At 37.5% G+C, this 17,538-nt stretch overlaps 1 protein-coding gene across 2 annotated transcripts in view; it reads left to right on the top strand.

The window, feature by feature from the left end:
- The window catches only part of LOC109071930 (pericentriolar material 1 protein-like), a 43,083-nt gene that overhangs the window by 13,102 nt on the left and 12,443 nt on the right, over window positions 1–17,538 (top strand). For both annotated transcript variants that reach the window (XM_042718891.1, XM_042718814.1), the window contains exons 7-13: window positions 6,948–7,125; window positions 7,205–7,314; window positions 8,908–9,154; window positions 9,309–9,459; window positions 9,583–9,777; window positions 15,319–15,482; window positions 17,091–17,323. In XM_042718891.1, coding sequence (XP_042574825.1) covers window positions 6,948–7,125; window positions 7,205–7,314; window positions 8,908–9,154; window positions 9,309–9,459; window positions 9,583–9,777; window positions 15,319–15,482; window positions 17,091–17,323 — 1,278 coding nt within the window. The remainder of the gene's footprint in view (window positions 1–6,947; window positions 7,126–7,204; window positions 7,315–8,907; window positions 9,155–9,308; window positions 9,460–9,582; window positions 9,778–15,318; window positions 15,483–17,090; window positions 17,324–17,538) is intronic.

The raw sequence follows: 17,538 nt of genomic DNA, 5'->3' as shown, positions 1-17,538 counted from the left end.
GCGTCCCTGTTTTTAATAAGCAGTGTGTACGTGCGTTGTGAACCCGCCTATACTAACACGCTCTTTAAATAACAAAAAAAACATTGCGCCAGACTTTAGACCAGGTTTGAGTTGGTCTATGGCGCAGTCTATTTTCAGCTCCTTAAAATAGCAATGCGCCTGAACACACCTCTTTTTTAGACCAGCATTCCCATCGGCGCACAAATGGGCGCAAATGCATTTGCTAATTAAACGACGTGGTGCTGGACGGGGAAATGCGAACAGCGCCGGACTGAAACTAACAAACACACTTGCGCTGCGCCTTGCGTCGCATTGCGCCGGGTGTATGATAGAGCCCTCCGTCTTCAGTTCTGTCTTTTCTCTCTCCCTCGCATCAAAATCAACTGATCCTAAAGTTCGGAAGACCGAATTCATGTTTCACGTGGTGCATTCGGAGAATATTTTTGCTGAATTATCGCTGGGTGTGAATTGCAGTCAAAAAAAAAAATGCCTTATCTTCTCTTACAACTTGTGACAAGCATTCCGCACATGCAGCTGACATAACTTTAAATAAACCGCAAAAAAAAAAAAAAAATTCTGTCCAGTTATGAAGTGTTTTTTTGTGTGTGTGTGTGTGTGTGTGTGTGTGTGTGTGTGTGTTGACAAATCTTTCGCGATGTCCTAACAGCCAGGATTCCCACACAATACGTCCGCTAAAGTCCGATTCGCGACCTAATGACTCCTTTGAGCCGATCAATATAATGAATGTTAAAGCAATCGGTCTGCACGGAAGTGTCTGAATCTGTGTATAACAAATCATTACTTCTTTGAAGAACACATCTGAAATGAGAAAGTAAGTGTGCTTACCCCATTTAGCCAGAGTGTTTAGTAAAATTTAGCCTTAATATTCCACAGTATGTATAGGCCTATGACAATGTGTAGTAAATTACCTATAAAATCATTTAGTTTAAAGTTAGACTGGAGTGAGATGAAACTAGATAAAAGCACAAAGCAAGCTGTTGCTAGCTAGCTGCTAATTGTATTACATTTTATATGGTAAAAAATTACACTATTATACCTTTTAATGCTACGTTTTAATGCTACTTTTTAATTGATATGATTATACTAAAATAATTATCAGGTCTATCAAAAAAGGATTTTATCTTTCAAAACTATGAAAGCCAGTCGTGGAAAAATCACAGATTTTTTTGCAAAGAGGGCAAGAAAGGATGACAGTGAGAGTGACAGGTAATATCTGTGTCTGATAATTGCATAATTTGTAAATAGATAAATTGTGATACCTTTGATATTTTAAATATACTTTGGTGTCGATGATGTTTACATGTAAAATAAGTTGTAATCGCTTTCTTTTACTATCTAGCCTGACAGTGATCATTTTTTCATGAATAAATAGGATAAGAAAAAAAAAGCACAAATTGTTTCTTATTGTATTTCTGTTTCTTATTGTATTTATTTTAAATGTAACATTTATTGTCAGTATTGGGCTTGCGGATCATGTGGGTACTAGAGTACTCTTTGCTGTGTGTGGATGACCGTGTCGGTCAGCCACCACCGAAGACCAATTTTGACCCAGGAAAAACCCTGCATGGAAGAAATGTTGTTTGATTATTCCTTAAAAAATCATGTTTGTTTCATTTTAGTAGTAGTAGTAGTAGTAGGCTATGTACATTCAACTGAAAAATAGACCAGACTTTTAAGGTGACGTTGTCGTGAATACCTTTACAGTTCTGTGTATGTGATATGAGGCTAGTTTTACTCAAATCAAACGGTCAGAAGCTCATGAAAGCTCTCTCAGAGCAGTTCTGGAGATGTTGTTCATTTGTTTATGTCCTCATTTAGAGAGATGACAGAAGCTGAAATCACCACAAGCGTCACACGTGCTTCAGTATAAATAAAACCTCGCATTTGCACCATTCATTAGAGTCACGCAGAACATGCAGGATTCATATTTAAATCGACTTTTGCGGCTTAATAGTAACAGATACTAGTCCATATCGCGATTTGATTTGTGTAATGACCTACTTTTGATTAATTAATTCAAAATGTGACCAATTCCGTGACATTCCGCGTTAAACTGTGAATTCTGTTTTTATGACTGGATTCCGTGATTCTGTCCGCATCACGGAAATCATAGGGCACTACAATTATACCAGCACATTGTATACTCTCACACTTAAACTGCTTCTATTCTTGAATACTTAATGATTATCAAATTAAAATAAAATAGCAGCGCTGAGTCTAGGAGAACTCACCGGTAACACACACACTCCGGATGCATCACGTTCAACTCAAGCAGCGGTCTAAAAAAGTTTATTTATTCAATAAAAAAAACACCAGTTTACTTCAAGAGTGAACAATGAGGCATAGATAAGTTTGAAGAGCAAACGGAAAGAGAGATCTATATTATAGCTCTATAAATGAAGCATACAGACTTTATTAGAGCCACAGAAAGACAAACGTTTCGATGAAAATGCTCAATATACAATTCATTATGTACATTAACAACGATTCGGGGCGAATATAATGGAATTTCATGGAAAACTATGTGAATGGCGCTCTGTGGCAAGGCAGGATTTTCTGTCAGTTGCATTTAAATCCCGGTCTGAAGTTTCAGTGTGCAGCCTCACATGTATAAACAAATAGCACATGCTGTCAGTGATTTCAACCACTAGAGGCCGCTCTCACACTGTATAATGTGAGATATAATAAACTATCAGCATGGATTTTTGCCGATAGCCGATTGTTCCAGCAATCAACTATCAGTGCCGATTAATCGGCAAAACCGATACATTGTTCGACCTCTAATCATGAATACAGTGATTCTGCAATAAACAATATATTGCTAGACAATCCTATAATGATACACCACAGTATCTGTCTAATTATGATGTAGGGATGCGCCGATCCGATGTTCAAATCGGGTATTGGCTCCGATCCTGCCATTTTTCTCGGATCGGGTATCGGTCAGAGAGGGCCAATCCAAATCCGAGATTTTTTTTTTCTTTTTTTTGATTGTGCGAATTATTCTGTTACTTCTGAAGCCATACAATAGCTTATTGCAGCGGATCTCAATTCCAGTCCTCGCTCCACCTGCTCTGCACATTTTGTACGTTTCTCTTATCGCTTCAGACGTTTGTTCTATTCGAACGTAAGTGCCCTGCAAAGTGGACATCACAGGATATTCCGCCATGATTCCAGTTCGAAGCGAATTTATATGTTCCATTCAAAGTGCATTGAAGTTTGCGAGACATGAATTTAAATTTTATTTATTTACAGAGGTATATGATGTCACACTTGCCCATGTGTGAAGACATTGTGCAGTGCAAATCCGTAAATGAATGTTCCGAAGTGAGGTAAACTTCAGATTTACCCTGCTCAGGGAGTAGGGAGCAATGAACACTGTGTAGGGACCATGTCAATGGGAACACAGTTCATGCATGGAGCTCACTTCTAACGAGCTGATTATTTGAATCAGGTGTGTTAACAAAGAGAGCCCTGCAAAATATGCATAGCTGGGTGGCGCGAGGACTGGAATTGAGAACCGCTGGCTTAATGTGAGCTACATATTAATATTTAAGTCCTTACATTAAAGTTCACACAAACTCTTTTCTCCGCTGTGGCTGTCAGTCAGCCTTTCAGCCTTTAAACCCTGGTCGCGTTCGGTTACACAGTCAGCTCGGTAAAACCTTTATTATTATACCCAATATTATACTTGACTTGTAAATACATGTCTATGAATTTGCAAAAAGGACTTTAACTTCTTGCCGGAGTTAAATATTGTTTAGTTACTTGCTACCGGGTGTCTGGTAAAAAATCATAAAAGCTGATTCTGTGGATTTATAACTTCTTCATAATGTGTCTATAAATTGTGTGATATGATTGTGCTTCACAGGCTCAACAGTAGGTATATTTCCTGCTAACCTGTGGCTGGTTGCTCAAGTACTTAAAGTAATCTTAAATTTTTGGCCCTAAATCTTTTCTTTTCTTTTCTTTTCTTTTCTTTTCTTTTCTTTTCTTTTCTTTTCTTTTCTTTTCTTTTAAAGTCAGTTACATAAAAAAGGCAGATTGGACTAATTTTAATCTGAAAAAATAAGACTGATTACCCCTTGGCTAACTTCTAGTAACTAAACTAGTTCTTAAGGGTGCTTTCACCTTTGTTTCGATTGCCTGGTCCAAACCAGAGTTCGATTGCACCCCCTTCCCGTGCCCCCACTGGACTGTGTTCACATTATATTATATGGGTCGTGGTTTGTTTGCGTCATCAAGCCAGCAGCTGTTTAGCAGCACTGTTTTGTTAAACATTTAATAATTTAACATTTTATTTGTTTATTCATTTATTTAAACACATTTAAACATACGTCTCTCATACGTCTCTTTCATGTGTTGTTTTAATATACAAAAAAATATTGTCTCTTCCCAGCCATTGTTCTGCTGGAGGAAATGGAAGTTGAGGCAAAAGAGAGTGAATATCTTAGAACTCCAAACCACTGACGTCTTAATTAAGGGTCTTGATGCCTGGGATCAAGATCTTCATTTTTTGGCCTTGAGATCAAACAACCCCACAGTGGTCTGCTCCACTCTTACGTCTTGTTTAGACACTGTTTGCCCCTTGTCTTCCAGGCCAGCCCGTACCACCCCATCTGCCCCTTGGTTATCTGATGTTCTACGCGAACATCGTTCTAAGCTTAGAGCTGCTGACCTTAATGTGTATTAGTCACTCCTCTCTTCCTTCTCTCCTAATGTCTCTACTGCTAAAAGGACATACTACCATAACAAAATTAACAATTCGTCTAACTCTCACATGCTTTTTAAAACATTTTCCTCACTCCTTTGTCCTTCTCCTCCCCCTCCTGCATCAACTCTAATAGCTGACGACTTTGCCACATTTTTTATTAATAAAATTAAATACATCAGTGCACAATTTTCCACAATACAATCCGTCAAGCACATCTCACCAGCAAACATACACTCATTCACATCCTTCTCTTCACTCTCTGAGGCAGAAATCTCCAAACTCATCCTTTCTAATCATCCTACTACTTGTCCGCTTGATCCTATTCCATCTCATGTCCTTCAAGCCATTTCTCCTGTAGTTGTACCTGCACTCACTCACATCATTAACATATCCCTCCACACTGGTGTTTTTCCCTCAACATTTAGAAAGGCTCGTATAACTCCACTACTTAAGAAACCCACCCTCAACCCAACTCTTTTAGAGAACTTCAGACCAGTTTCCCTTCTTCCTTTCATTGCAAAAACGAGCTGTGTTCAACCAAGTCTCTGCCTTTCTCACACAGAACAACCTCCTTGACCGCAACCAATCTGGCTTCAGAAGTGGACATTCAACTGAGACTGTCTTGCTCTCAGTTATTGAAGCCCTAAGTCTGGCAAGAGCGGAATCCAAATCTTCTATACTTATCTTGCTTGATCTGTCTGCTGCTTTTGACACTGTTAACCACCAGATCCTCCTGTCAACCCTACTGGCAAAGGGGATCTCAGGAACTGCACTCCAGTGATTTGAGTCTTACCTATCAGATAGGTCCTTCAAAGTATCTTGGAGAGGTGAGGTGTCCAAGTCGCAACATCTAACTACTGGGGTGCCTCAGGGCTCAGTTCTTGTACCACTTCTCTTCTCTGTCTACATGGCATCATTAGGTTCTGTTATTCAGAAACATGGCTTTTCATACCACTGCTATGCTGATGACACTCAACTCTACCTCTTATTCCATCCTGATGATCCGACGGTAGCTGCTCACATCTCAGCTTGTCTAACAGACATTTCTTGCTGGATGAAGGACCATCACATTCAACTCAACCTTGCCAAGACAGAACTGCTTGTGGCTCTTGCAAACCCATCGTTTCATCACAATTGCACCATCCAGTTAGGCACATCAACCATAACTCCTTCAAAAACAGCCAGAAACCTTGGAGTTATGATTGATGATCAGCTAACTTTCTCAGACCACATTGCTAAAACTGTCTGGTCCTGCAGATGTGCTTTATTCAACATCAAGAAGATCAGGCCCTTTCTTTCGGAACATGCTGCACAACTCCTTGTTCAAGCTCTTGTTCTGTCCAGGCTGGACTATTGCAATGCTTTCTTGGCAGGTCTTCCAGCTAGTTCTATCAAACCTTTACAATTAATCCAGAACGCGGCAGCAAGATAAATTTTTAATGAGCCGAAAAGAATGCATATCACGCCTCTGTTTATCAATTTGCACTGGCTAACAATAGCTGCTCGCATAAAATTCAAGGCATTGATGTTTGCCTACAAAACCACCACTGGCTCTGCACCCACCACCCTCTGAGATTTTATTAAAGGATCCTGCAAGCACTTTAATTGATCCCCCTTAACTCATACTGCACAAAAAGTGGTTCAATAACAATGAATGTTACAGGGACTGATTATTACAAATGCAGATCCCACTGTTTTCTGGTTAAACAATTTTTATTTATTTATTTATTGCTAAGGTTTGCATATGGTGGTATGTTCTTAATGACAGCTTTCCTTACAATATATACTATTCTTAAAATAAGAAATATCCCAATATATCGCCTTGCTTACAGTATCGGCGTGGTGTGAGTAGAGGGTTCTGACAATTGTGTGGTAATGTTATCTTTGTAACAGTTTCGAATCAGCACAATTCACACCAACAATGTTCAATACATCACAGAAAACAAAATTATTACCAAGTCATAAAACCAGTCTACAAGATGAGCTAATCTAAGATACATTTTTGCATACATACTTGAAAATGACAGTTGAGTCCGCTGGCCTAAAACTGTCATCTTGGCTGGTGGTGATCCTTGTTGTTGGCCTAGGCCTTAGCTGACTGTAATGTCTCTATAACAACCTACAGCATGAGCATGTTGTTGCTATTGCATGGTTCCACAGGTTGATACTAGTAATTTTATCTAATGATAGCTTTCTCTCTCCTTTTTCTCAGGGCCGTGGGTTGTGTGGAGAGCAGAAAGAAGAGTTAGAGAATATGCGAAAGCAGCATGATCTACTGAAAAAGATGCTGGAACAGCAGGAACAACTCCGAGCACTACAAGGCCGTCAGGCAGCACTACTGGCCATGCAGCAAAGCGCTGAACAAGCCATAGCAGTGATGGATGACACTGGTGCGGGGAACAAATCTACCTCATGCTTCTTGAAATTAGACTTGTTCCCATTTTTTTTGATATTGTTCTTGTGTTACAGTTGTTACAGAGACTACTGGAAGTGTGTCTGGCAGGAGCATTACCTCAGAGCTCAATGATGAACTCAATGATCTTATCCAGCGTTTCCATAACCAACTCCATGATTCACAGGTACATGCACACGCACCTAACCAGACAAATTTTTATTTATGAATTTATGTATAATTTATTTTCATTGGAATATAACAAAACACTAGAATTTGTATTAAAACATGAAACATTTTCATGCTCTAGACTTAGAATCTTAGAATAGAATATAGAATCATATATATATATATATATATACATACACACACACACACATATATATATATATATATATATATATATATATATATATATATATATATATATATATAATATGTGTGTGACACACACACACACACACACACACACACATATATATATATATATATATATATATATATATATATATATATATATATATATATACACATATATATACACACACACACACACACATATATATATATAAATACATATATATATATATATATTTTTTTTTTTTCACACACATTATATATATATATATATATATATATATATATATATATACATATACATGATTCTATAACTAATATTTACCATATTTAATTTTCAAAGTCTTTGTATTTCGAAGCTTCGGAGGGAGGGGGAAGAACATATTCTTCTCTCTAACACCGTATCTACACCGGACGTCGCGCCACGACAAAATACAATAGAACCTATGATGCTGTCTACACTAGATGCGGCACGTGCAGACTGCTGCTGCATTCTATTTATGACATACTGACAAAAATGTCAAATGACTTTCAACCGTCACTTTGTTGCATCCAGTGTAGACACTGTGTAATAAAGTCAGGAATCTCTGTGTGTTTGTCTGTTTGCATTTTTATTATGTCGAGAACCGTTCATCCATCGACTTCACGCATGGCGGGTGTGTTGCTGCGGACCCAAGGAAGTGCAGTGTCGCATTTTGGTGCAACATGGACACGTGACACATTCAGAATGAATAAACTTTTAATAAACTACAGAACAGTGCAAGCCAGAAGCGGCGCGCCTCATGCGGGGAGGGCTTATATGTTCCGAGAACAGACACTGCACTAGTGATACAAAACACACAGGTCTTTTAAGAGCAATACTTTTAATATAGACAAATTATTAAAAGGCGGGCTACTGTACAGTTGTTGTTTTGTTTTTTTTATGACTGCCGTATACGCAAGTGTTTTCCAAGCAAATTAAGTGCACGTTTTTATCATGTGTAAAATTACTGATTAATATGGCGGATAAAAGCAGTCCGTTTTTTTTATTTTTTTTTACTCCAACAGTATACTATAGGCATACTTACAGAACTCAGGTGATTTTTTTTTTTTTTTAAACTTGATGTGCTGTTGTGGTAGGCCAGTTTCAAATTGCATATTTGGCACACTGCCTTTGTCTTGTCCTCACTCAATTTAAAGTGCTCCCACACAGCTTAGGTCTTGGTATTTTTGTGTTCTCTTCCAGATGAATTGAATCATGACATTCACTCATGGGCAATTCATATTCAAGGGCGAATGAGAACCGTTTAATTAAGTTAAAAATGTACTGGAAAAGTCCTCAAAGTCCTGGAAAATGATCACTGAAAAAGTGTGGAGTTTTATTATTATTTTTTATGTTCTAAATAAAACAAAACTAACTACTAAAAGTCTGTTTCTCTCTCAGTCCCAGACAGTCCCTGACAACCGACGACAGGCAGAATGTCTCTCTCTTTCAAGAGAGGTGTGCCGATCACGCACTACCCATAATTCCAGGAGTCAGTTGCCCTCCTCTACCCCACTAACTACAGCATCAACATCCGCCAGCACTAAACTCACCAAACTACAGGAGCTACAGGACAAAAAGCAGACCATGGACAAAATCCTTCAGGAACTCCAGTCCCTTAGAGACCAGACCCTTAACAACAGTTCCTGTAAGCCCCTCTTACACACCACATCCAGCCCCTTTTCTTTAGAAGATCTGAATTGTACATTTTTTGCAATATAGTTGGTGTTGTGTTGGATGCATAGATGCAGTTAAGGGAAAAGTATGGTTATTGATTAAATGATGTGTTTGTGTTTCTTCAGGTCAGAGTGTCAGTCAGCGTGGTGCACGCATGGGCATGTCACAGCGTCCGTCTGTATTGGGTAGAGAGGGAAATGGGCCACGTCCAGTGAGGCAGGACTCTTCCTCCTCTTACATACAGATAGATGATAACCATCCTGCTGATAAACTCAGGTTACTCTGTTCATCCCATTTGACCTCACTTTCTTACTCTGATGCTTGTACCAAACTGATGTGTTTTATTGTTAACTTTTAGCAGTGCAGTGTATTTGATGTCTGTTTTGTCACTCAATGCAGGAAACTGAAGGAGGTGCACAAGCGTTTGAATGAATTAAGAGAGCTTGTTCAGTATTATGAACAGACATCAGATATGGTGGTGGACACAGTAAATGAGAATGTGAAGGAGGACGATGAGGAAACAGAGGACGGTTCACTCTTCGAGGCCATGTTTGATTCAGAGCAGGAGAACCATGAACCGGTCACCAATATCAGGTACAGAATAGAGTCACTTCAGTATAAAAATTGTGTACACTAGGGCTGCTCGATTATGGCAAAAATCATAATCAATTATTTTGGTCAATATTGTAATCATGATTATTTAACATGATTATGGGGGGGGCATATGACCAAAACTTTGTATGAGGGATTTATTTAAAGATAGTGATACTTATCAAATATGTATTAAATAAGGTTGCTATGACATCTACATTGTAGAGGCCAGAGGAATTTCAAACAAACAAACAAACAAAAAGTCCTCAAAATTATTGAAAATAATTAAACTGTCAGTAATAAAAAGGCAAAGGACAAGTACAATAGAATAAAAAAAAATACAAATTAAACAAAATATGCTTTACTGTTTTTTTATGCAAGTCTTAAGCAGTTTACAGCCTACTACAGAAATAAATAATAGCAATTGTCAGTAATAAACAATAATAAACAGTGTAGTCTTCACTGTAAGAATTCAACTTTTGATACTTATTAAAGCTACAAAAATCCTTCACTCAAGAGCAGTGTGTGATTTTGAATTTGTCTTTTGTTGTATGATTAATAACTGCACACAGTAGCAGCAGGAAAATAGGCCGCTGTCACTTTAAGAGCCGCAGAGTCCGTTATACGTGTATTTTCATTCTCAACTCTTTACGTTAATTTATTACATGACTGACAAAGGTATACATGAATAATCACTAAGCGCAGCATTTTGACACATTTTTGCGTGTATTTGACCATTTAGGCGCTCACCTTGAGCTAAAAGATGACTGTTCTATTCTGTCTCTGAGTGCATATATCTTTCAGAGGAGCAGCGCAAGTTGTCTTTCATGCTTTTAAAAACATGAATAAATATACTTCGACAAATCAAGCACGTCCCATTTTGCAAAAGTCACGTTACATGATTTTACTGATTTGCATGGGAAATTGGGCTTTTATGGAGGAATGAAAGCGCAGCGCTGCAAAAGGGGGCGGAATTGGGCGCAATAATCGTTTTATCTCGATTATTGTATTTTCATAATCGTTGAGGCCAAAATCGAAACCGTTTTTTGATTAATTGCACAGCCCTAGTGTATACTAGGGATGCAACTATACAGTTCGGTTCTGATGGCTTGGCACATCACTGTTCTTCAAGCCTTCTTAGGTATTTTCACGATAATAAAGTATATTTATAATGATGATGTTTGACAAGTGTTGCTTTTACAAATGCACATTATAAGGGACTTAAACTCGTAGTGATTTCAGACGGAGCAGCACTTCCTATTGATCAAAGAGCAGTGCTTTATGGACAAGCTGTGCATAAAAACATAATCGTAGCCTTTGCAATATCATAATTTAAATAGACAGGACAATTTACGCAAGATTTAGTGTTAATCGCAATTTATCAGGCAGCCCTAATTTAAACTCAAAAACGAAAAAAAAAAAAAAAAATTTTCAAGCGCATATTGATCCGTGGATGTTGTACCAAACGGTTCAATATTATATTGTGAATAGTTCCGTTCCTAGTGTACAGTTTTAAAGTTTAATGGGGAACTATGGAAGGATATTCCGGACTGTTTTCAAAATGAATTGCAAATTGTATTTTCAATTGTGTTTTCCACATGTGAATGCATTAACTGTAATTGCAAAAGTAATTGCAAATCTTGCATTACCGTTTGCGTTTTTGATTTTGCGAATGCACAGTGATTGCTAAATTTCAAATGAAAAAGCAAAGTCAATTTGCAGATGTATATCCCGTGCCTCACGAGTTGTGAGCTTGTCATATTTAAATAGCAATATTAATTACCACGTCTGCTTTTCCACTTTCTCTGTGTCGCACATGTAACCTGCAAAAACTCAAATGGAATTGCAATTCCTTTTGCATTTAAATTTCCGTTGCCTTACACAGAAATCTGTCAGTCAGTGTCAGGGGCGGAACTATACTATGGGGCGTGTTTGTACTGCGAGGTAACATCACTCACAGTCGATTGTGCCGAATGCTTAGAACAATGGAGTTAATCGGTCAATATTCACCATTAACTGAATGCTTTTCACATTTTATATTATATTATGTTATATTCCTCTGCAGGGCTCCAAACTGCGACTAAAACAGTCACATTTGCGACCATAAATATTAATTTGCGAGTGACGTTTTTGCTGAGGTCGCCACTGGCGACTACCCGCCGAAAGCTCCTCAGGATTTAACCGCTAAAAAAGTTTTCTCAGGCGGATTATTTGCTTCATTCTAGTAGCGCCCCGTCTGTGATAAAACGAACTCGGACCGAGGGTTAATACACACAACTACACCGAGTGTGGACCTGCCGCGTGTACAACAGCTTTCAGCCGAGATCGGCCCATAGAGAAAAAGCCGTCTGTCAGCCAGAAGTGTTTTGTAGAGTCGGCGCGGCTCTGGCCCATTATCTTATTTCTCACCGATGCTGAGACTGAACCAGAGACACATTTCAGCCAGAATCAGCCCGAGTGTTATTGCTATCTGGGTATATATTTACATGTTATAACTTAAACATTTGAATGTAATGCCTTTTTTCTTAATTGTTTTGCGATCAAATCTTTTGTTATGTTCACGTATTAAACAGACGATGCGCATCACAGTTTTAGTGGAAAAAGAGAGTTTCAGACAGTCCTCAACTCTGCCGCACATCAGTGCTGACGCACACAGTCTGATAAACGCAGCTCCGCTGTGCAGCGAGAGAGAAATGACGGAGACGTAAGAAGGGAAAGTGCAGAAAATACAGCGTCTATTTCGTGCACAACTTGAACAAATTAGAACAGGTAAAGCTGTCAGCTGTGTGAATAATGGCAATGTCGTTAACAATTCTCGTTTATAATAATTACTAATATGGCTTCTTCTAAACAAGATCTTGGTCTGTGTTCTTTTAATGCGTGAACTTCATTATTTGAAGTGCAACTGCCGTCCTTTTTGCTCTGTGCTTTGTCACTTTTTAATAAAAAGTACCAGCTTTAAAATTATTCCGAATTCATAACGAAATTCAAACCATACAGTTTTGGCGCTCCTTAATGCTGCAGGCGCGGTCGCTTTAGCGCCTCAGTTCAAGGGCAAGTGAACCCATTTAATCTTTCTCTTTACTAATATAGTACATAGTGAACATGAATTAACATCAAAAGATAGGCTATTTTATAAGAGATCCTACAGTACAACTTACTGAAATGTCTCATGTAGGAGTTGCCCAAGCTACATTCAGTGGCCAAGTGATGCTTATGCTCCATGATACTGCTACAGATTCTGTGTAATGAACAATTCTTTGTGACTGTAGATTTCAAGCTGGAAAAGACATTTAGTTCCCACTTTAAGTGAACCTTAGTTCCCAGGTCATCTACAAGATTGATTAAAATGCTGATAAAGTCAAGAATAGATGAGACTTAAACACATGACAGTATGATTGAAATGTTGAAATGTAAATAAATAAATAATAATAATCGTAAAATAAATAAAACACGTTTATTCTGTGGCACCTAAAAAAATTATTTGGCTCCTAATTTTTTTTCTTATAGGAGCCAATGGCTCCTTACTCGATTTTTTTTGTTTGGAGCCCTGCTCTGTTGTAATCCGTAATGAAGCACGCGCATTTTTGATAATCGAACAGACAGTGCAAATCTATACTTATTTACCTATTTGCCACCTTACCTTATATTTTATTCATCCGTTTTAATCCATTACGGAGCACGTGTTCCATGGCACCTAAGTGTAAAATATACAGTAATAAGTGTAGAATCTGTTTACTCACTTGCATCAGTCAGAGTGTAAACAGTGAGAGATGTTGAGACAGATGAAAAGCGTTTGGTTAATTGTGAATATTTTGCATACCATTGTGGCTCTCGCTGTTAGCAGGGAAGAAAGTTGCTGGATTTGGGGTAAAAAAGAATTCTTTACTGTGTACGGTACCAAGATGGTAACACTGTCTGTTTGTTTACACACATATAGCTGCCTTTAGCCAGTATATTATTGTATTATTATGCGATTCCATTTGAGTTTTGGCAGGTTACATGCGTGACAGAGAGAGCGTGAAAAATCAGACGTGGTAATAAATATTGCTATTTAAATATGACAGGCTCATAACTTAAAATACATCTGCAAATCGACTTTTCTTTTCCATTTGAAATTTGGCAGTTCCTGTATGTTCGCAAAAGTGAAAAAGCAAACATTAATGCAAGATTTGCAATTGCATTTGGATTGTCATAATTAATGCATCCAAATATGGAAAACGCACGTGAAAATAAAATTTGCAATTCCTTTTGAAAATTGTTCGGAATATCCTTCCATAGGGAACAGTATAAGCATTAAAACAAAATTTAAACATTTATATGTGTTATATGTGTTATCCAATTCTTGCTTTTGGCAAATGTTGGTAAACCTTTTCTTTTTAGAATTTTAGATCCACTCAACAATAGGGTGACTAGAGCTGGGTTGACAGTATCAATTAATTGATTTCAATCAACCAATTTTGATTAATCAAGATAGATCCTTTTGTCTATGCTGTTTTTTATTTATGGATAAACAAAACTTGACGAAACAAAACTAAACATCATTTGTAGCCTATTAATTGCACAACGTTTTGTGCGTTGTTACTTTTTATATGAAACAGTCTCAGCTTTTAAATTCTGTCATTTTTCTAACCATTTTGACACTTTAATGTGGCATGACAGATTACCTGTAGCTCAGTTAAAGCTGCAATGCTGAGCACATATGAAGTGATCATCTCTTCCTCCTTACTTCTAGTTATAGCATGAGTTAAACATGAATGAACATCTAAAGGTATGTTGAAAGATACAGAGCAACTTACTGAAGTGTATCATGTCTCATGTAATGAGTGTTTCAACAGCTAAAAGATTTAGTGTCCATAGCTTGTCAACTACAAAAAAAAAATCTACAGAAGCATTTTGCTAAATATACGCACTGTAATACATACTCATTACATTTTTAATTAACCTAGTGATGTCTTTAACAAGGTTGTATGACAGCCATAATTCAACAACAAATATATAATTAAATTTACATATATTTAAAATTATATAATAAAAAGTTTAAGAAATACTGTATGTTTAATTTAATTTTTTGTATTCTAAACTAGTTTTATTGTGTTGATTACATCTAAAAATAAATAGCAATTTAATTTAAGATTTTGGACTGTTTTAAACTTTTAATATTATAAGAATGTATCAACTGACAGGGTTTTCTGTAGATCATTATTTGTGTAGTTTTCTACACAGCATTAATTGAGAGATTGTTTTCATTAAGAAAATGGTGATGTACTGTACCTGATATATATCCAGATGAATTGATATCAAATCAAATTCATGAAATCTGTGTCAAAACCCGGCTCTAGTTTCTTGCAGAGAGAAAAAATAGGTCAGGCACCATACCAAAACATTGCCAGTCACATTTCAGTGTGGGTGATTCAATCTTGACTATTTATCATCCCAAGTCTGTGTGATTTAAAGGATACAGGTTGCCTCTGCTTCTGTGAGAATTGTCCTGTTGAAGGAAAGTGAAAATAACTGACTAACTGTCCTTTCTTATTTTTGTAGAAATCCAGCCCAACCACAGACTCCAAGTAACTGGATGGACATGAACAGTTTGACGAAAGCTCATGGTGCTTCCAATAATAGAGATGGCCGTCTGAACACAGAATGTGAAATCAATAACCGCTCAGCAGCCAATCTCCACAGTCTCAACGTCCCTTCAGTCATAGGTCAGACCTTGCAATCTTTCAAATCTATAAATATTCACCATTGTGCAATTTCTGTCAACATAGTCAGTCTTCTTACAAAGTTATTAATCTAAAATACAAAAACATTCTGTGCTGACAAAATGATCAACTAGAGACCTGCACTCCCGCGGGACTACCGTGAGACAGTTCCTTACTTCAGTGTGCTACACCCCCAAATGTATTGAAGGGTTCTACAAACTATTGTAGTCATTAAATATATCAATGCATAGATTTTTAAATTATAAAACAATAGACAGAATCTTAGACATCATATAAGTGATTTATTTGAGCACTAGAAAAATACAATAAGAATAATTTGAGTAATAAAAATAATAAAAATAAAAAAGAATTAACTATGTATGCCAATTACAGTACATTCTGAGATTGCTAGAAATACAGCATTTACACTGATAGATGCTCATATAGTTAGTTATCACGTGCTGACATGCTGATGGCCAGTTATAGAGATGGTAATCATACAGATGCGCCAAAAAGTCAATAATCACACTCTATTCATATAGACAGCGTTCACATTGATAGCTGTGATTACACAGCAATAACATGCTGATTTGCGCGCAAACAGATGGTAATCATGCAGATACAGCCACATTGCCCTCAAAACACACAAACATATATGAAAAATGTTGAAGAAGAAAAAAAAGAAAGAATTATTTGTGCAAAAAGAGATCGCTAAGTTACACCTCCATCAGATGACAGGTGCGTCATAGCGAGCGTCACGAGCCATCACGAGAGAGTTCCAGAATTTAAAAGAATAATATTCCACCTATCTTTGACTTTTTTTTTATTTGTGGATAGTCACATTCTGTTTGTGACACTGTATGCTACAAAACATTCTGTTTTTTACTACCAAGACGCAGTTTTCTGAGCATGAGTTATTCCATAACGGACACAAACTATGCTGTCACTGAAGTAATTAGACGTAAACAAAGGAATTACTATCCATATTACAATGTTATTGCTTCGTTGGAATAAACGTGCTCTTTGGGATGTCATTCAGTGGACCCTTACCTTTCTAACTAAACCGGGGTTTATGACTCGTTATAAGCTTACCACTCAAAACGACTGAGTTCTTGTGCAGTGCTGAAATTCGCATGCTCACAAATCCTCTCATTATAACACAAGAAGTGTAGACATTATGAAAGATTCATTGTGCATATATTCATTGTGTTATAACAGAGCTTTGTGAGATTGCGATGAACTGATCTGTCAGCTTTTTTTTTTTTACTGATTATAAAGGAAGTGCTCTTTGCTTGCATTTTGCCATGCCAAGCGGCAGCCTATGCTTGCATTTCTGCTAAAAATAACAGTGGTTTGTGAATGTTGATGCTTTAATAAATATTTTATCGGGAGCGTTTATGCTATTGTGGCTAGGCAACACAGAACTTAATATTTCATGTGAATTTCACAAGTACTGAAAAAAATCTATATAAGCTACTTTTATGCGGGCGGAAGCAGGGTGAGATAACATTTCTGTGGGAAAGGGCGGGTGCGGGACTGAAAAATCCGCCCCATGCAGGTCTCTACTATCAACCTATTAATTTTTTATTTTTTTTTGCATTATCATATTAGAATGCCAATTCAACCGGGACAGGCCTTACGATGGTGTTAACGATGAGGATGATGATGAGGCACAGGAGGATGAAGATGGGGCAAGAGGAGGAGGAGGCAGAGGCAGTGACGGTTCAGGGTCCAGCCGTAGAAACAGTCTAGTTGGTGACACAGATTATGCTGAGAAAGTCCAACGTCTTCAAACTGCCAAACAGAAACTCAGACAACTTCAAGAACTGGTGGCCATGGTGCAGGTGAGGGTCTGGAGCCACGAGGGTGATTTGAGGTTCTGGTCATTCATCACATCACGTCTGTCAAGAAGCAGCTAAAAATACACCTTTTCTGCAAGCACCTAACCACCCTATACACTTAAACCAATGCACTTACACAAACACAAAAAAGAAGTCATCTCTAGCTTGCTTCCTAATCAAGTTGTCTCTTATTAAACCTGGCAATGTATATAATGAAC

This window comes from Cyprinus carpio, chromosome A1 (assembly GCF_018340385.1).
Source record: "Cyprinus carpio isolate SPL01 chromosome A1, ASM1834038v1, whole genome shotgun sequence".
NCBI lineage: Eukaryota > Metazoa > Chordata > Actinopteri > Cypriniformes > Cyprinidae > Cyprinus > Cyprinus carpio.
This window is presented reverse-complemented; position numbering and strand designations above follow the sequence as displayed.